Below are 21595 nucleotides of genomic sequence, written 5' to 3'. Positions count from 1 at the left end.
AACATTTAACTTATACTCTGAAATAGACTTTACAACCAGAATTCCAAAAACATGAATCAGGATTTGTAGGCCATCCTAAGACAAAATAATGATTACTGTTGGTGGAAAAAATACACCAATGCAGAAGACTTCCCCAGTCCCGATTTTATATTTTGGAGAGGTGTTATCAAAGGGGAGGGGACATGGTACTGACCACTGTGAATGTGGTCAAAACACAATGTCCTACCTTTATGGTATGCACAAATCCCCATAGTTTGCATGATCACTCCAAATATGCATGTTTAACTTTAGTGTTCAAAATACACAACTAAGGGTCTGATTACTAGTAGTCCTGGGTGGAAAAGTTCAATATGCTTATTCAACTGGCAGAATTTGGGCGACTCCCCATTACTGTTGTAAAGTGTTCTGGACAATTCCGCCTTATGCCGCACTGTGGAATTTTGTCTTCTGCGGGGCTCCAGCTGCGAGCTGATGAATGCGCGCGGGGAGATTTGGTATCCTCTTGGCAATTTCCAGTAACTAAGAGGAGTTCCAGTGGGATTTTCTAATGCTGGCAGTCGCAAGTAGATTTTCTACTCGAGCGGCAGCAAAATCAGCTTGAATGGCTACGCACTGTTGAGCACAGTGTGGTGCAGTTTATGCTGATTCTTCAGCATGGAAAGCACTACAAGCACTAAATCACAGCTCGAGCAGGGTGATGTGCATAATCCCACCCATTTGCAGTATTCTGAGGAGTCTCACGGAGTTTTTATGTAACTCCGTGGAATTACGTGGAGTAAAATTCCACAAGCTCCACCCACCTCTAATTACTAGTAGGCTCTATTGGATGCAATAAATATTGTGTTTGATAAAAATCTGACACTGGGGCATTCTGAATTTATTGAGTGAAATAATTATCACATATTTCGAATTATGGGAAATAATATGCTGATTTTGTTTGTTGCTGCACCAACATCAGCATATTCCCCTAAATACTAGCTTCTTCCCTTGTTAAATTCTGGGAGATTTAACATGCCCAGAGTTAACAAAGGCGATATATTTTTTCTGAATTATCAAATGTAATAAATATCACACCACCTGTAATTGTAACACCTGTTCAAATTGATGTTTGAGCAGGGATCACAATTTAAAGGACCACTTATAATCAGGCTATTAGGAAATAAATTGGATGTGAAAAAAAACAAGCACACGTTCTATGGGGAGGCTTTTATCTGCATGTTCATTTTCTTCACGTGGAATAGAATAGAAAAAAAGAAAAGTTGCAAACCCACATTTACACCACTGCCATCACTGCTGATAATCCAATGGAGTAAATGAAAGAGAGAAGTAGTAAGGTGGTAAAACTTAAAAGTGCCTACATTTATAGGGGTAATCCTGTTTATAATTTGTAAAATCTCCAATACACATACATCTATGAGAAACTTAGACATGTCTGTTATGTATGATATGTACTTTAACAAATGTTTGCAGAATCTCTACGAACCAGGATCTAAGTTATAAACAGGCTGTACTTTTAGGGCTTCTGCACCCTAAGGGGTTCGTGTCCACCTATGTTGTTGCCTTATGCACATGAACTATTTGGGGCAAAACTGTCCAGGCTTTGAGTAGCTTTGTGAGTGAAGTAGCTAATCATGTAAGGTGATCCAAAATGTGAGTTAATAATTAAAATAACAGTCCTGAAATTAAAAATAGACAACATTTAACCAAAAGTATAGACAATAACAGAGTAAAATAATAATGAGTAATAATGCGCAATGTGCTGTCATTTTCATGAATCAAAACACACTTTAGGCTTCTGTGAAATGTTTACAAATATATCATACATGTATTTGAAAAACTGCAGTCTAAGTGTTTTCGTATGATTTTCGATATGATGAAAAGTTTAGGTTCACATTTCTAAAATTATAGTGGTGAATTTCATCTCTAAATTTTAAATGCGTTCCTTGTAACATTCGTAGTCTCTGTTGTGAATTTCAAGCATAGGCAGCAAACCAAATATGTTGTTAAATTGACGTTTTGGTTGTGTTTTCCAGTGGTTAGATAGCTCAGTCGAGTGGCACAATACACCATTTAACCTAGGTATGATGTATTGTTTAAAGGCCATTGCTACAAACTCGTGGTTTTGATCCAGATCGCTATACTTGGGTGCTTAATTCCCAAGTAAGAAAGATGGATCCTTTCTCTACACGTTGCTTTCGGAGAGGCCGAATTTATGTTGTGGATAGAGGAACACCCTCAATATTCAACATTTAATACTTGTTACGCATACTGATGTCACAAACTGAAAAAGAGACAAGCACCGTAGGCTGGTCTATTTGGTTGTGTCTTAAAAGATAACACGCTCTTTCTGAGAAGGGAAAAACATAGGTTTAAATTACCACTGGTTCGCAATGAGATCATTCGTCTTCTAGTCTACAGTGAGGAGAAGTGGGTTGGGTACAAGGCTGCACGGTTATTAGCATTAACAGACCATGAAAGTATGTTGCCGCTGAATGCACGCATCTACGATCTTCTGCAGTCCTGTACCCAGGCAAGCAGCCAACCAGATGCACACAATTATATGATGCGAGTATATGGATGGGGGATTGCTTGAGACTTCTAGGCTAATGTGACTGAGGACTAAACTCGGGCAAGATTTCATTTACGCTGGTGTAATTCACTTCATTTCTGGTATTTCGTGCTGCGATTGCTATACAAAATGCCCCATATTATGCCATCATGTCACATCACATATTTGATATTTTATTCAGTAAAAATCCTATCGCAGGAGCATAAGAAAAAAACAATTGAACCAACCATAAATGGTTGTTATTTATGTCATGTGCAATTTTGTACTTTTTAAGTGCAAAATAAATCCTTGTGACCAAAATGCAGAGATTATCCATATTTCACCTATGCTTAAGGATATATCATGTCAGCATACAACGCTTTTCACACTGCTCAAAAGTGATACTATACTTGTTTTCTCCTTTCAGAAGAAGCTAGCTGTGCACCCTAAAATGCAGGAAGCTCTGGAAGTAACACTTGCCACCACCAAGCAAGAAGAGGATGAGAAAGAGCAGCCGGCGGAAATGGAGTACCTAAACTCCCGCTGCGTTCTTTTCACATACTTCCAGGGAGACATTGGGTCGGTGGTGGATGAACACTTTTCAAGGGCCCTGAGCCAAGCCAGCAGTTTCAACCCAGAAAGCACCAGCCCGAAACCCAAGATGGGGACAAGCCCCCTGTGGAGAGGTCAGCTATTGCATCATTCTACAACTACCATGCACATGCTGTGAAGTGAGATGAGTAGGGGAAATACAGTTTAATTGCAAGTTGATGATCTGGAGAAATAGCTGGAAATTATACTAAGTGTACGAACAGTGTAGCAGTCTTGGTCTTGCACAGAGCTTGCAACGAATGGCGAGCGACTGCATAGTTTCGTTAAGGGGGTATGACACCACATATTCTTGTCAGAGGTCATTAACATGCAGAATTGTCTAAAGTCGTAAATTGGTTCTTTCAGCAGCGTTTTAGGAGTTCTGACATTCGAATATACCAGGTAAGAGAGTCAAAGCGTAGCCAGGCTGCTCAGTGGATTATTGCGTCTTGAAATAATCACTCTTCTGTTTTATTTGTAACTTGCCCGCAGTGCTTAATTTGTAAATAAGTGGTTCAAACTTTTTCTAAGGATGCAGGTGTGGGCACTGCCAATTGCCAGGGTTGGAGAATTCCAAGGTTTCCTTGTCTTGATTCCACGTAATGCCTCTTCCTTCCACCACACAACACCTCCTCTCATTTAATATCACTCTCGCCATCGTTTTCACCCCTGCTTCCACCCTTTGTCACCATTTCTTATGTATCCTCCTCCCTGTCTACCGTTCACACACCTGTTATGGGTTGAAGTGTGATGATTAAAAACAAAAGCCCTAGACCCCAACAATTAGTACTGGTTCCCACCACCCACCCAAATAAATAATTGGTTGTCTAGTACCAAACAAGACAGCTTGCACTTTAAGGAGCCGGGAGAGCACATAAGTACATTCTTTGCATATTTGCCTTTCCATTATCTAGCTATGAAAGGAGAGTGGAACATGTAGACCCACCACATTGTCTGTTGGCATGCTTTTCCCAGCTGCCAGGGTGTTACTGACACGAAGTGCCCAGCCCTTCGCAGATAATTTCTAATGTAAACTACTGTGATGCTGTATTTATATGCGGAATAACGATGCATCATAAGTCTTGTAAACAAGAACAAAAACTAATTTCAACAAACTTTGGTTTACATGCATCAGCGAAGACTCTGCTAATATGTGCATGTATCCTCCTGTCTCTTTTCTCGGAAGCCTTAAAAGGCATACAGTGAAAGACACTGGCACTATTTTCAAGTTATTTTGATGCATAGTTTTGTAACACCGTATTTCAGAGGCGAAATTACCTTCTCTTTTCCTCTCATTGGAATGTTCGTGGTGTCAGTTCTTTATTATAGATGAGGCCCAGTAGTCATAGCATATTATTATTACCTTGCCACAGACTAAATTATGTTTGAAGGGACACCCTGTGCTCTGTGCAAAGCCATCAGATGTCCTTAGGGAATATTTCACGTTGGAGTATTTGAGGTCTCCTGACAGAAAAAATAAATTCAAACCCCATCAACAATTCTCTAGATAAGTGTTGTGGACTAGTGTGAAATCCCTGTCAGAGATGGAAAATAAAACTCTTTCCATATTAATTGACAAATTAAAAATTATCTAGAGAGGACAGTAAGTGCACTGAACCATTCTTCCTAATTGTCGGGTCTACTGAAAAGGCTCAGTAAAGCAAAATGCCTTAGCTGAAAATACTCTCTTCTGCCTGTGAAATTGGAGACCCAGCAGTACGTTGCAAAGATTCACTTACTTTATTCAGACCTCATTTTCATAGACACCTTCTTTTTATTAACATATGTAATGCACATGAAATGCCAGTGGTCCAACTTCTAGAGCTGACTATGTTTTAATTATTTAGTCATTCTGAAGTGACAACTCACTCGCTGTCTAAGGGGCATGCAAAAAAACTCTTGCAAAATGTCCTCGATCTCAGGTTCTTTGACCGTATAATTTTAGATCATCTGGAAAATCCGGCTGCAAATTAGAAGCAGGATAGACGTTAAGGTACTTTACATAACTCACCTTCCATTCCATCAGGGTGGATCACCCTTTTCGATTAAAAAAACAAACTATTTTTCAACCACATTCTTTTGTCTCTTAACTGCAATATTGCCTACTGTACCCAAATTCAAATACGGATTTCTTAGAAAGCATTGCATTTTTTGTTCAAACAGCACTATCATGTGATAGGCTCCTCTTCCTAGCTCATAAGAAGCTCTGAAAACCCTGATTTTGAATAATTGTTCCACCATAGTGCTGCTTATTTTGTCCAATGCTTCCTCACCACACCAACAAAACAGTAACGGCACACAATACATTAAATAAACTTGAGATAACACAATATGAAATAAAATCTACTGACCTAAATATGTATCTGTCAGTCTTTGATTGTGTGGCATTGTGAATACTTATTACTCTGTAGATAGAAGCCGTGCACATCTGACATAGCTCTCTGCAAAGGAACGAACACCTACCTTTCCACTAACGGGACACCTTTTATGAAGGTTATTATAATAAGGTCTGTGAATTTCATTCTATTGAGAAGTTATCCTTTTCTTCTCCGCATTTTAAGCTTTGATGAACTTACATAACATATTACATCAAACAACTACCTTAATTTTACGTCATATAGGGATGCTCTATATGCAGATTACATTTCTTTAATCTGAAAAAAAGAACTCCTCTTCAAAAGTAATCTGACTTTATTGTTTGATGCACTAGATGTTTATTTGATTTGGAACATCCAGTCATTACATCCAAAATTTAGTTGATGGCATACATGTAAATATTTTCTACAATGGATACAGCCACAGTCAACATGTGTTTAGTGCCACTGTTGCTTCTTCAGGGTTCTTAAATAAAAATACCACAAACCTATTCTTATATCATATTTATGTGCAATAAATAACACAAACCACAATATAACATTCCATTTTGCTTAAAAACCATAATCAGTAGCTGGAATAAAAAAAAACGCATGAAACTGGACAGATATTGACATTCTCAATTCTTTTTCTCAGGTTGAAGAAATTAAATTTTTATATAGAGACAAGACCGGTTGGGTAACCTGTAATGTGAGAACCAAATGCAGGGCTGGTTCATCCTGTCACCCAAACTAAGTAATCAGTGATGATCTATGGTTTTCCCCTCTCTTCTGTGACTTTAGACACATAGTGGATTTGAATATGCCATTAAACTAGTATATCCATTGTGCACTGGTTCCACTCTTTGCTTAATTTATCGACTTTAGAACACTTATGATAGTGTCTGCAGGATCCTTATTTGGTCTAAGCCACATATGTAATGCACGGGCCTGGACAAGAACACTTGGATGCAAACTCAATTGAGATCAAGCAACCTATTACGTCAAATCACCATCAATCTCGGCTTAAAGCAGGGATATGTGCCCCTCCCTTGCTATTAAGCCTATACTTAGCTGAGTTTGTCATTTACTTTGAATTACATGCTCAACAAAATCGTACAACACATGCTTCACATTTCTGCAGTGAGTGGACAACATGGTCTAATTTGGTCTTACTGCAGTAGCGCTTCAAAGGGCCACGATATCACTTGACAGTTGTACTCGCAATAGCTCTACAGACTGGAGGCTAATACTAACAAAATCAAGATAATATTTTTCTCTGAAATGACCTTAAAATGCTATTCATGGTTCGTAGGTGGAAAACATGTTTAATTATCTTGGAGTCTGGGTAGACCATCGTGGCAGCTGGACACTCCACAGTCTTAACAACAGTTGAAACAGAGTTTTCACTTTCATTTTCATCATGCACAGAATACACTCTAAATTCTCTATTCAGTTCTGAGAATATTCTTAAAATCATTGAGGCAAAATACCTTCCAGCTATTACTTTTGAACAGTAAGGCTTTCCAGGCAGATTTGCCAAATGGTTTGACTTAACACAATCCGGGTTTTTCAGGTGCCTGTTTGCCTGATCAGAACAAATTCTAGCCGTATCTGACACTGCCTCATAGAGCCAGGGAGAGCAAACACTGAAGGTGATGAGAAGCTTTGTAGAGTACTTTGTAGAGTACTGCCACAGGGCAATATCTGCCCCTACTCAGTGTATTAAAGCATTGGTCTGGGATATGATTCAGAAAAAAAATCGTAGCTCCTTCTTCTTGACCCTGGAGTAATTATCTGCCTGAGCCGGTTATCTTTACATCTTTTTAGAGATGCGGTAGGATAGCACGATTATCCTGTATTCAACAGCTAAACCTGTTGGTCTGTTCATCCTCACAAAGTCTACTCTCTCCAAGTAATTCTTTTTCTTCCAAGTACATTTATGCCGGTGTTCTCGTTTACTTTATGGACAATACTGTCTCTTAAAGTTCCATTTTCGTGTTGCCTCTGTCCATACTACTGTTGTAGCGGTGGACGTCTGCTTGAATTGTTCACCCCATAAGATGTTATGAGTGTGGTTATTACTTCAATACCGTAAACAGCTGCAGCGCCAAGACTGCACACGGCAACATGTAAGTAAAACGTGAAACATACAAATTGAAAAGGAGCGTTTGGTTTATCTTTCTTCAGACTTAAATTATGCTATTTACCAGTTGGTTTTATTGTTTTAATTTTATGTTTACTTTTGAAATGGGTTTTCTTAACCACACAACAAACTAATTCACCTAGTTTACTAATGAAATTATCTTGCAGTCAATACAGACACAGTTTTCTAAATGCAATATTTCTAAGCAGAAAGCTGTCTTTCTTGAGGTGTGTAAACCACACCAAGCCACCGCGTGTGATTTTCATTTTCATTACTTCCATTAGCACCACTTCGTTATCTACGCCAATGTCACAGGTTACATGCTTTCAAGTGCAGATCCCAAACATGCTAACGACAGTCCGAATCTTCTAGACTCCTTGAATAGAACAGCATGCATCTCCTCCTTATATTCCCAGTGAATAAATGGCTCCTGTTGCGACTATTGAATGGAATGTGATGTAGTGCTCTAGTGGTCGTGGTGGAGGGACCTGGCAAGTTCAAAAATGTTAAAAGCTGCTTCTATTATAAAACATACCTATATATATAATAATAATTGTTTTTTGCGTCTGTTTATCAGAGAGCTCAACCTTTTCAAGTCAACGTAGCAGTTTTCCTTCTTCGTTTTGGACCAGTTCGTACCAGCCTCCACCACCACCGTGTTTGGGTGCAGTACACCCTGACTTACCAGTGACTGTAGGAGGTACTTTCTCATCAGCAGATCTTAGCAGCTGGCCTGGACACAGCCTTCATCAGACTGCACCATCGCATCCTCCTGCTGTATCTGAAACATGGCATTATCCATTGACATCTCAGGCGAGTCCTTCATATGCTCACATGCATGACGTGTACATGCATCATCACCGCTCTCACCCACATATGCACCACCATCACCATCCCAGCTCACACCTAGACCCACGATATGGATCCTTATTGATGCCTTCTGTACGAACAGCCAGGATTCCTGCTCCGCAATGCGACATTGCCAAAACTGACCCCACTACTGCTACTACTGCTACCTCCACCTGGGCTGGAGCATTTCATGGCACAGTGGACATTGTTCCCAATTTTAGCTTTGACACAGGTGAGTCTCTATAGTTGTGTGTATTTCCTATATAGCCTGCCTCATGTTGCTTGTGATACAATCATGTATAATCAGACCTCATCAATCACCCCATTCATGCGGGACCCCCATGACATTGTATAATCCATAAACTGTGCAGATAAACAATCAGCGTTAAAGGCTGGAGGCGTTGTTTTGTGATGCTGAGCAATAAATGTGTTTCAAAGTCTTCAAATAGTCTAGAGATTCATCAGTATCTAAGGCCACAGTGGCAGTTAGCAATACTCTGTGTGTTTTACACTGTTGGAAGGTGGTATCCAAGGTTGTTTAGGAAACCCATGGTGAGAAAAGCCTGCCTATCTTGGATGATATAAGGCAATAGTTAGGTATAGCATTAATAGAAAACATTATCTGTAAGATATCCTTGATCTTACTTGTGAAGAACTTCAGATGCCAAAAGATTAAATTAGATTTGGACTCTTGACAAATGCAGAAAGTGCTTGAAGTGGGGTTTTGTGCTAGCAGATAAGTTGCAAGATCTGTAGGGGGTGTAAATCATGCACCAATCTACAATGGGGCAATGACCATCTATTTAGAACCAGGAGGAACAAAAGTGTAACTCCTATATATATATATATATATATATATATATATATATATATATATATGCTGATCATGACACTATCAGGATCTGATACTCTTTAGGAAGGCTACTGTCAAATTATGTACTGCAGAGATTACTCTTTAATGCAGGCATTTTGTGGACTTAATTTGTAAGTGGAATACCAACAACCACTACCCCAGCCAAACATGGTACTCAAATTGTGCTATGGTTATTTGTGTCCAGTTTTGATTCAAATTGAAACAGTTCAGTTCAGCCAGGTAGCCCATCTCTATCAGGCAGTTTGGTAAAAAAACAGTGTGCTAGAAATCACGTTAATATTTTCATGTAAATATTGTCTTTTTAAAATTGTAACAATATTTTAGATTAATAGGGAAGTAGCCATGTTTCATAAAGTGAGACTAGTTTCAAAATATCTCCCTAAATTCTGCAAAACAGACACAGAGGCTGAAGGTCGAGGCATCAACAGTAAAGTAAGGTCCTGCTCCATACTCACTTTTTCAAAAATGACAGTGAATACAAGGTCAGGGGTTTGGTAAATGGTCAGACCACATATTTCCAAATAAACACTAAGGCAAAATATGAATATGCAGTTTCTAATTGTCTTTTTCAGCCTTTCTTGAAGAGTGACATGTCAGGCATACATTCTCTAAAGATGGGTACCCACAATAATGGATGTTGTGAGTGTGATGCTTATAGGATTTGTGGATGTTGAAGAACAGAATGTAGGTAGTTGATTTTCTAATAATGTTGATTTGTTTTTTCATGTATAATATTACTGGTGGAGAAGACTTTTGCAAAAATGCTCCACCATTATGTGTTGAGTGATACACGTGGAGTTTTCAACACTGGGGTCATGCATGAATACTTAATCATAACACACAGAATCAGTATGATTTGAGGAAGCTAAACTGAGGTTTCTCTACCTCTCCCAATCTTTCTTGATGGGAAATAATTATCACTGCTTCTGATAAACGAGCCAGATTTATCAGGGATATAACAGAACCGTAAATTAGGAAATTGATGAACCTGTTGCAATCTGTCTGACAGAAGGTGTCTTCAGATAATCATTGAGCTAGGCAGCTGTTATAGGCGATTAAATGATTTGGATTTATCATTTCTTAAATATATAAAGAATTAGGAGTTAATACATGTGCATTATAACATCACTACATTTGGATTTCTATAAACCGGTGTCAGTCAATCAGCAACATTTGCTACAATAATCAGATGCGATCAATGCTAGTCTGAATAGGGCTTTGAGCAGTCTTGGATCAGAGGTAATTCCAGCTGTTCGTATGGCCTTCATCATACAAGGGAGAACCCGTTGCATCTATATGTTGCCTCGCAATAAAACATCTTAAAACACATTAAGTCATATTTTATGGTCATCGTCAATTGTCTACTTTCCTGTACCACATTTCAAGAAAAAGAATTGCAGTTTCTTGCTGACAAAGGATAGATAAACTATGATGTGCCATACAGTGGGTTAATGTAAGAGGCTGGCCTGGTTTGTAGCGGGTACCTAAGATACTTACACCTTATACCAGGTCCAGTTATCCCGTATTAGTGAAATGTAGTCAGTGTCTAGAAGCCAGGCTGTCTAGAGGTAGCTGTAAGCAGAGCAGCCAAATCTGAACTAGGAGACATGCAATGCTCTTGCAATACCACCGTAGTCACACAGTACTTACACACAAGAAAGACAATACTCAGTGTTACCAAAAATAAAGGTACTTTATTTTAGTGACACAAGGCCAAAATCTCTTAGAGGCTATACTCCCTTAGGAGGTAAGTATTATACATAAAATATACACTAGTAACTAAAATCAGGTAAGTAAAGTCATAAAATAGTGCAAATAGTGAAAATCACCATAGGTTACAATGGGCCTAGGGGGAACACAAACCATATACTAAAATAGTGAAATGTGAATGTCGGTTTCCCACCTAGGCAAGAGCAGTGTGTAGAGGGGTGCTGGGAGTGTAAGCAAACACCAAAGGTAAGTAACATTCCCCACCCCTGAGCCCAGGAAAGCAGGAGTAAAGTACAGCAAGTTTCCTCAGAACACACTAGAAGTTGTGATAAACAATTATGCAAAAACCAAGCATGACTGCAAGACACCAATGATGGACTCCTGGACCTGAAGACCTGCGGAGAGAGGAGACCAAGTCCAAGAAATGCTGATGAGTCCAGGAGTAACAGAAGCACCTGCTAACCTGGATGAAGGTGCAAAAGTGGAACCTCCAGTTGGAAGAAAAAGTCTGAGACGCACCAAAGAAGACAGCTGCGGGTTCCTGTTCGGTGCAAGAGATGTCCCCCATCGAGTAGAAGGATGCAGGCTGGTTTTCGTCATTGGATTCTGCCAACAAGCCTTTGCTCATGCAAGAGACGCATTTGGCGGGGAAAGGCGCTACCCAGGCCCAGGAGGGACCTGGAGGTCTCACCTCAGACTGAGGAGACAGAGGGAGCTCTCAGCACTTCAGAGAGCCCTCAGAAGACCAGGCAGCACCCACAGGAGTCCCAGTTCATGGGGACAAATGAGTTGCAAATTGTGGTCGTCGCAGCACTACACAAAGGGATCCCACGCCTTCGGAGAACAACTCAGGGAGCTGAGCGTCGCAGGATAGAGTGCTGGGGACCTGGGCAATGCTATGCACAAAGGATTCCTTGGAGAAGTGCACAAGGAGCTGCAAAACATGCGGTGCACAGGGGTACTGTCAAGCTCTTACCTCCACAAAATCTGGACCTTTGGACAGTCAGGGTCACTTTGGTCCACCACGTGTGTTCCAGGATCCACACTCGTTGTCAGGAGAGGGGACCTAGAATACCGGTCGTTGCTGCAGAGAAGTGCCTTCTGAAGCAGGGAAGTGACTCCATCACTCCACGGAAGATTCCTTCAGTCCTTTTGGTGCAGGATGAAGACAGGCAGTCCTCAGAGCATGCACAACCTGGAAACTGTTGCAGTTGCTGGCAGGAGCTGAAGTTACAGAGATGCAGTAGTTTTCCTGGATACTTTGCTGCAGCTGTAGAGTTGCTGGAGCAGTTCTGCAGTTGATTCGATGGTAGAAGGTGAAGCAGAGGCTGCAGAGGATTCCTGTTGGAGTCTTGCAAAACTGAATATGAGGAAACCCCCATAGGAGAGACCCTAAATAACCCTGACAGGGGGATTGGTCAACGAACAAGGTAAGCACCTATCAGGAGGGGTCTCTGATGTCACCTGCTGGCACTGGGCACTCAGATGCTCCCAGAGTTCCCTGACCGTCCTGAAAACAAGATGGCAGAACCCAGGGAAACTCTGGAGGAGCTCTGGGCACCACCACTGGGGTGGTAATGTACAGGGGAGTGATAACTCCCCTTTCCTTTGTCCAGTTTCGCACCAGAGCAGGGTCTGGGGGTCCCTGAACTGGTGTAGACTGGATTATGCAAGGAGGGCACAATCTGTGTCCTTCAGAGCATTTCCAGAGGCTCTGAGAGGATACCCCTCCCATGCCTGTAACACCTATTTCCAAAGGGAGGGGGTGTAACACCTCTCTCCTAAAGGAAATACAATGTCTGTCTGTGAGGTGGCAGCAGCTGGGGATGCAGTGGAAACCTCAGAGAGCTTGTTTGGCAGTATGGGGGGTCCATGGTGGAGCCCCGAGGGTGCATGGAATTGGCCCCCCAATACCAGAATCAGATTGGGGGTACAATTTCTCAATCCTAGACACTTTACATGGCCATATTCGGGGTTACCATTGTGAAGCTACATATATGTGTAGACCTATGTGTAGTGCACACATAATGGCGTCCCCGCACTCACGAAGCCTGGGAAATTGGTCCTGGACAACGTGGGGGCACCTCTGCTAGTGCAGGGGTGCCCTCACACACAGAAACTTTGCACCTTGCCTTCAGGGTCCGAAGGTTAGACATATAGGTGGCTTATAAGTTACCTGATACAGTGAAAATGGCTGTGAAATAGTGTTTAATGCAATAGCAGTCCTGAAGAAGTGTTTGTATGAGCTCCTTATGGGTGGCAAAAGAAATGCTGCAGCCCGTAAGGATCTCCTGGAACCCCAATGCCCTGGGTACCTAGGTACCATATACTACAGACTTATAAGCAGGGTCTACTATGCCAATTTTGAGTGAAATATGGGGTCACTAGACTATAATGACAAATTTAGAAACAGAGAGAGCATGAGCACTGGAGTTCTGATCAGCAGGACTCCAGTGACAGTCAAGCATACTGACAAACAGTAAAACATGCAAACAGTAAAACATGCTGACATATAGGCCACAAACTAAGAGCACTGATCTCCTGACTAGCAGGATCCCAGTGAGACAGTAAAAACACACTGACAGACAGGCAGAAATTGGGGGTAACATGCCAAGAAAGATGGTACTTTCCTACAGTTAAATATTCTTACTTCTTAAGAATGCATATTCTAACTTCTAGTGGACCCATCCCATGGAGTAATACTTAAATGACATTCACTGAGATCAACAGTGAGCAAGTGTCATAATAGAGGGTACTGATAATCAACACTTAAATGCCTACCAACTATAGTATATGGTTTTCACAATATGCCTAGTGTCTTTATCATACCATTTCAAAATAAACAGATCAGGCCTATAGCCATGGTTAGTTGCTTGCCACCATAACCAACTCAGTTCTGCGAAATAGAGTATAAACTTTGCCACAAGCCAAAACGTGCAATACAATCAGTCTTTTCAGTGGAAGCACACATATTAAGTTTAATCAAATCCTACACTCAGAGTCAGTTGCAATTTGCTGCGTTAAAAGGGGTGGGCGGGTGCAGTAAAAGGGTGGGGAGGGAGGTGGAGAGGGATGCAAGAGTGGGGGTACAATTCATTTTTAAAATTTCTTAAAAAGAAACTTACCTGATCCGCTGATCCGCGCCGCCCTCCTTTCCATCATCGCTGCAGGCACAGGCTCGCTGCCTGCCTTCGGCCAATCCTGACACTGCTTAGAGCCGCGTCAGGTTTGGCTGGGAGCCTGTGCATGCTCTATCCAGTCTGGCAACTGTATTGCTGGGCTGGAGAGAGCCTACTGCACATGTGTGTTTGGCTGGCACAAGACGGCCAGCCAAACACGCATGGCTCTGAGGGGGAGTGCTGTGCACTCCCCTCACTACTAGTCACCACTATGGCCCGCCCCTTTCATAATGAAAGGATAATAAACATAGTTTATTATCATTTCATTTGGAAAGGTTGGCAGCTTCTGTTGCTGGTGGGGGAGGGCAACGCTCCTCCGCCCTGATGGAGGAGCTGCCCCTGCTCACAGTAACCATGGAACAATACTGAAATGACAGTCACTGAGATCAACCATAAGCAAGTGTCACCTGTGACTACATAACCTATTGAGGATACTATGTAAAAGGATTCTATAAAATACTAGGCAGAAGACCTCTGTGTCCAAAACGTTTCACAGCATAAATGCATTTGTTAGGTTTAAAGCTAAAAATACGACCTATCCACTTTTAACAGTTTTGAGCCTCTTGATGTGGTTGGTTGTATACTATATTGAGGTTGATAATTTCATAGTATAGTAAAATTGTATCCAGTCTATGGTCGACCATTTCACTGGCATAATCTGTGCTTTAAATGGGCAGATACTGCCAGGTACTCTGAATCTACACTTCTTTCATTTGAAAGGGAGAGTGAAAGTTCTTCTTGGCAGTTGTACAATGCTTTTAAAGGGAGGCCTTTACCATGCACCTCCCCATTTTTACATTTTTCTCCTAACCTGACTTTACCACTACCAACCCCTAAACCATAAAATTACCCATATCTTCCTTTACCACAGCCCACAAATAAACTGTTTAATTTATTTTTGAAGTCATTTTGTTTTGGTTTTGTGGTGAACCCTAAAACTAACTTTTTTGCAGTTGCATGTGCTAGTGCATGCGTTTTGCTTGCGAGACTGTTGTGTACAGTAAAGGGTTTTACAGCCCACCTGTCACTCAGGGGTGGCTCCTCTGCTAAGGCGGAGGAGCATCGCCCCGTTGGATTTTCCAAAAAGGAAAAATAAAATGATAATGACGTACACTATGTTATTATCATTTTATTTTTCCCTGCAGTGCAGGGAGGGGTGGGGCTGGACTGGAGGAAGAAGGCCGGAGGAGGGCTATGTGCACACGAAGTGTGCATGTCTGCTTGACCAGCCGTGTTGGGCAGGCCAAAAAGACATACGCACTTTGCATGTTCTCTACCCAGCTGTATACCACAGCAGGGTAGAGAACATGCCCAGGCTCCCATTTCCAGACTGAGTAGTGAAGCCCGCCACTCAGACCAATCACGACGTTGCAACCAGCAGCGTCATGATTGGCAGGTAGCCTGTGCAGCCGGGAAGAGGAGGGAGGGGAGACAAACGCATCTCCCCTCAAAGGTAAGTATTTTTTTTTTTTTAAATGCCCCTCTTACCCCATTCTTTCGCACCCTGCCCCACCCGACCACCCCTGTTCAGTGGCAACCACCACTGCTGTCACTTACAATTTGTTGGTTTGCGTGGCACTCTTCTTTACAGCCTCATAATTTGTCACTGCAGGAATGGTATAACTTCCTCTCTTCGCAGAGGAGCAGGGGTCAAGCACTGATTGATTAAATTTAATCAGTGCCCATCCACTACTCTCCAAATGATTGAGGTACTATTTTATTCTTTTTTACTTCTAGTGCCATGGAAACAGAAGGCTTGTAAATGGCAAAAATGTGCCCAGCAGGTCAAACTAAATTGCAGAGCTTTATTTTTTATAGCTAACTTTCTTTTATTTTCCCAAGTCATCTTTTCTCAGTTTGCACTCATGTTTTATTTATTTTTTGCTCGTAGGATCTATTCTGAAAAGATGATGATTATCTTGTTCTACTTTGCAAACAACATTGTTTTTTATTACGTGTTACTCCTGAAATTATGTTTTAATACATAATTGTGCAGTACACCCCAACCCACTCCAATTGGCCCGACTATAATCTACCACAACCCATCCTACTCCAATCCTCCCAAAAAAAACCAATCTAATCTGCCCCACTCCAATCCATTGAAAAAAAATCTGCCCGCTCCAAACCCAAACAACCTGCCCCACTCCAATCTGCCTCACTCTAAAGCAATCTGCCCATTCTAATCAGACCAATCCAAAACAATCTGCCCCACTCCAATTCGAAACAATATGCCTCATTCCAATCTACCTCACTCCAATCTGCCCCACTTTAATCCAAAACAATCGGTCCCACTCCAATCCAAAACAATTTGTCCCACTTCAATCTGCCCCACTTCAATCTGCACCAATCCAAAACAATCGGCTCCACTCCATTCTGCCCCACTCCAATTAAAAACAATTGGTCCCACTCCAATCTGCCCCACTCCAATCCAAAACAATACACTCCACTTCAATTTAATCCACCACACCCCAATCTAGTGCAATCCACCCAACTCCATACCAATTCACTCCACTCCAATTCTCTTACTCTTATCCAATACATACCACTACCATCCAATCCACCCCAAACCAACCCAATCCACTGCATTCCAATCCAATCCACCCTAATACAATCTGCCCCACTCCAATCTGCCCCACTGCAATCCAAAACAATCTGCCCCACTCTAGTCCACCCCACTCCAATTAAAAGAAAATCTGTCCCACTTCAAACCAACCCACTCCAATCTGCCCCACTCCAATCCATTTCAATCTGCCCCACTCCATTCTGTCCACTTTAATCTAAAACAATCCGCTCCACTCCAAACTGCCTCACTCACTCCAATCCCAAACAACTCACTCCAATCCAAAACAGTCTACTCACTCCAGTTCACCCCATTCCAATCCACCCTACGCAAACCCAATTGACCTCACTCCTGTCCACCACAATCCACCCCACTCCATTCTGATCTACTGCACTCCAATCCAACCCAACCCACTCCAATCCATCCCATCCCACTTCAGTTCAACCCACCCAACTCCAGTACAACCCACCCCACTCCAATCCAATCCAACCAATCCATCCAATCCAACACACTCCAATCAAGTTCATTGCTACCCAATCCACTTCGCTCATTCCACCCACACCACCCCAATCCATCACACTCTGATACAATGCACTTTAATCCACCCCACACTAGTCCAATCCAGTCCACAATAATCCACCCTACTCCATTCCATTTCACTCCACTCCAAACCAACTTAATCTACCCCACTCCAATCCAGTCCACCTCTCTCCAATTATTCCACCCCACACCAATCCAATCCACCCTACTCCAATCCAATCTACCACAATCAAATCCCCCACAATCCACTCCATTCCACCCCACCCCACCCCAATCCAATCCACCACACTCAATCCATTCCACCCCACTCTAATCCACCCCACTCAATCCAATCCACCCCTCTCAACCCAATCCACCCCAATCAATCCAATCCATCTCACTGTAATCCACTCTTCTCCATGCCACCCCACCCCCAATCCAATCCACCCCACTCCAATTAATCTCATGCCATCCCAATGACCCTTCTCCCCAAATCCACTCCACCTCCTCCATTCCACTCTTCTCCAAATCCACCCCATTTCAATGCACTCCACCCCACTCCAATCTACCCCACTCCAATTCACCCCACTCTACTTCAATTCACCCCAATCTACTGCAAATTAATCCATCCTACTCTTTCCCAGTTCAGCCCACCACACTCCAATCTATCCAGCCTCTCCACTCCAATTCACCCCACTCCAATCCGATCCAACCCAAGCCAATCCAATCCACTTCAGTCCATCAACTACATTCCACTGCATCCCAATCCAATCCACCTCACCCCATCCCAGTTCAGTCCACTCCACCCCACTCAAATCCAATACATCCACCCAACTTCAATCCACCCATCTCCAATCCACCCCAATCCAATCCACCCTATCCCACAGCGATTCACCCTCCTCCAATCCAATCCATTCCACCCCACTCCATCTCAACCCCCACCCCAATCCACCCCACTCACTCCAATCCACCTAAATCTACTCCAGTCCACCCCACTCTATCCCAATCCAATCCACCCACCCCATCCCAGTTCAGTCCACCCTGCTCCAATCCAATCCATCCAACTCACCCACTCCAATCCACCCCACTCCAAACCACCTAAATGTATCCCAATTCAATTCAATCCCAAACAACTCACCCAATCCAAAATAATCTACTCACTCCAGTTCACCCCATTCCAATCCACCCTATGCAATCCCAATTAACCTCACTCCAGTCCACCACAATCCACCCCACTCCATTCTGATCTACTGCACTCCAATCCAACCCACCTCACTTCAGTTCAACCCACCCTACTTCCATACAACCCACCCCACTCCAATCCAACCAATCCATCCAATCCAATACACTCCAATCAAGTTCATTGCTACCTAATCCACTTCACTCAATCCACCCACACCACCCCAATCCATCACACTCTGATACAATGCACTTTAATCCACCCCACACTAGTCCAATCCAGTCCACAATAATCCACCCTACTCCATTCCATTTCACTCCACTCCAAACCAACTTAATCTACCCTACTCCAATCCAGTCCAGCTCTCTCCAATTATTCCACCCCACACCAATCCAATCCACCCTACTCCAATCCAGTCTACCACAATCAAATCCCCCACAATCCACTCCATTCCACCCCACCGCAATCCAATCCACCACACTCAATCCAATCCACCCCACTCTAATCCACCCACTCAATCCAATCCACCCCACTCAATCCAATCCATCTCACTCTAATCCACTCTTCTCCATGCCACCCCACCCCACCCAATCCAATCCACCCCACTCCAATTAATCTCATGCCACCCCAATGACCCTTCTCCCCAAATCCACTCCACCTCCTCCAGTCCACTCTTCTCCAAATCCACCCCATTTCAATCCACTCAACCCCACTCCAATCTACCCCACTCCAATTCACCCCACTCTACTACAATTCACCCCAATCTACTGCAAATTAATCCACGCTACTCCTTCCCAGTTCAACCCACCACACTCCAATCTATCCAGCCTCTCCACTCTAATTCACCCCTCTCCAATCCGATCCAACCCAAGCCATTCCAATCCACTTCAATCCATCAACTACATTCCACTGCACCCCAATCCAATCCACCTCACCCCATCCCAGTTCAGTCCACTCCACCCCACTCAAATCCAATACATCCACCCCACTCCAATCCACCCAGCTCCAATCCACCCCAATCCAATCCACCCTATCCCACTGCGATTCACCCTCCTCCAATCCAATCCATTCCACCCAACTCCATCTCAACCCCCACCCTAATCCACCCAACTCACTCCAATCCACCTAAATCTACTCCAGTCCACCCCACTCTATCCCAATCCAATCCACCCACCCCATCCCAGTTCAGTCCACCCTGCTCCAATCCAATCCACACAGCTCACCCACTCCAATCCAATCCACCCCACTCCAATCCACCCCACTCCAAACCACCTAAATGTATCCCAATTCAATTCAATCCCAAACATCTCGCTCCAATCCAAAACAATCTACTCACTCCAGTTCACCCCATTCAAATTCACCATACGCAATCCCAATTGACCTCACTCCTGTCCACCACAATCCACCCACTCCATTCTGATCTACTGCACTCCAATCCAACCCACTCCAATCCATCCCACCCCACTTCAGTTCAACCCACCCTACTCCAATACAACCCACCCCACTGCAATCCAATCCAACCAATCCATCCAATCCAACACACTCCAATCAAGTTCATTGCTACCCAATCCACTTCACTCAATCCACCCACACCACCTCAATCCATCACACTCTGATACAATGCACTTTAATCCACCCCACACTAGTCCAATCCATTCCACAATAATCCACCCTACTCCATTCCATTTCACTCCACCCCAAACCAACTTAATCTACCCCACTCCAATCCAGTCCACCTCTCTCCAATTATTCCACCCCACCCCAATCCAATCCACCCTACTCCAATCCAATCTACCACAATCAAATCCCCCACAATTCACTCCATTCCACCCCACCCCAATCCAATCCACCACACTCAATCCAATCCACCCCACTCTAATCCACCCCACTCAATCCAATCCACCCCTCTCAACCCAATCCACCCACTCAATCCAATCTATCTCACTCTAATCCACTCTTCTCCATGCCACCCCACCCCACCCCAATCCAACCCACCCCACTCCAATTAATCTCATGCCATCCCAATGACCCTTCTCCCCAAATCCACTCCACCTCCTCCAGTCCACTCTTCTCCAAATCCACCCCATTTCAATCCACTCCACCCCACTCCAATCTACCCCACTCCAATTCACCCCACTCTACTACAATTCACCCCAATTTACTCCAAATGAATCCACCCTACTCCTTCCCAGTTCAGCCCACCACACTCCAATCTATCCAGCCTCTCCACTCCAATTCACCCCACTCCAATCCGATCCAACCCAAGCCAATTCAATTCACTTCAATCCATTAACTACATTCCACTGCATACCAATCCAATCCACCTCACCCCATCCCAGTTCAGTCCACTCCACTCCACTCAAATCCAATACTTCCACTCCAATCCACCCAGCTCCAATCCACCCCAATCCAATCCACCCTATCCCACTGCAATTCACCCTCCTCCAATCCAATCCATTCCACCCCACTCCATCTCAACCCCCACGCCAATCCACCCCACTCACTCCAATCCACCTGAATCTACTCCAGTCCACCCCACTCTATCCCAATCCAATCCACCCACCCCATCCCAGTTCAGTCCACCCTGCTCTAATCCAATCCATCCAGCTCACCCACTCCAATCCAATCCAATCCACCCCACTCCAAACCACCTAAATGTATCCCAATTCAATGCAGTCCAACCCTCTACAAATAATCCACCCAACACTAACCCAATCCACTCCACTCCAATCCACGCAACCCCAAACCAATCCACCACACCTCTATCCAACACACCCCAATCCAATCCATGACACTCAATTGAATCCACCCACCTCAGTCCAATCCACCCCCTCAAACCACTCCCTCTCACTCCAATCTACTCCACTCCACCCCACTTCACCCTAATCCAATTCACCCCATGCCACCCCAATCACCCCACCCCAATCCAATCCACCTCCTCCAGTCCACCCTTCTCCAAATACACCTCATTTCAATCCACTCCACCCCACTCCAATCCACCCCACTCTACCACAATTCAATCCACCCCACCCCAGTTCACCCCACTGGACTCCAATCCAATCCACATGACTACATTCCATTGCATCCC

At 43.4% G+C, this 21595-nt stretch overlaps 1 protein-coding gene across 1 annotated transcript in view; it reads left to right on the top strand.

The window, feature by feature from the left end:
• The window catches only part of VGLL3 (vestigial like family member 3), a 57396-nt gene that overhangs the window by 17045 nt on the left and 18756 nt on the right, over nt 1–21595 (top strand). The window contains exons 2-3 of the mRNA XM_069204146.1: nt 2976–3234; nt 8214–8717. Coding sequence (XP_069060247.1) covers nt 2976–3234; nt 8214–8717 — 763 coding nt within the window. The remainder of the gene's footprint in view (nt 1–2975; nt 3235–8213; nt 8718–21595) is intronic.

This window comes from Pleurodeles waltl, chromosome 8 (genome assembly GCF_031143425.1).
Source record: "Pleurodeles waltl isolate 20211129_DDA chromosome 8, aPleWal1.hap1.20221129, whole genome shotgun sequence".
Classification (NCBI taxonomy): Eukaryota; Metazoa; Chordata; class Amphibia; order Caudata; family Salamandridae; genus Pleurodeles; species Pleurodeles waltl.
Note: the sequence above shows the minus strand (reverse complement) of the source record. Positions and strands in the feature narration are given on the sequence as shown.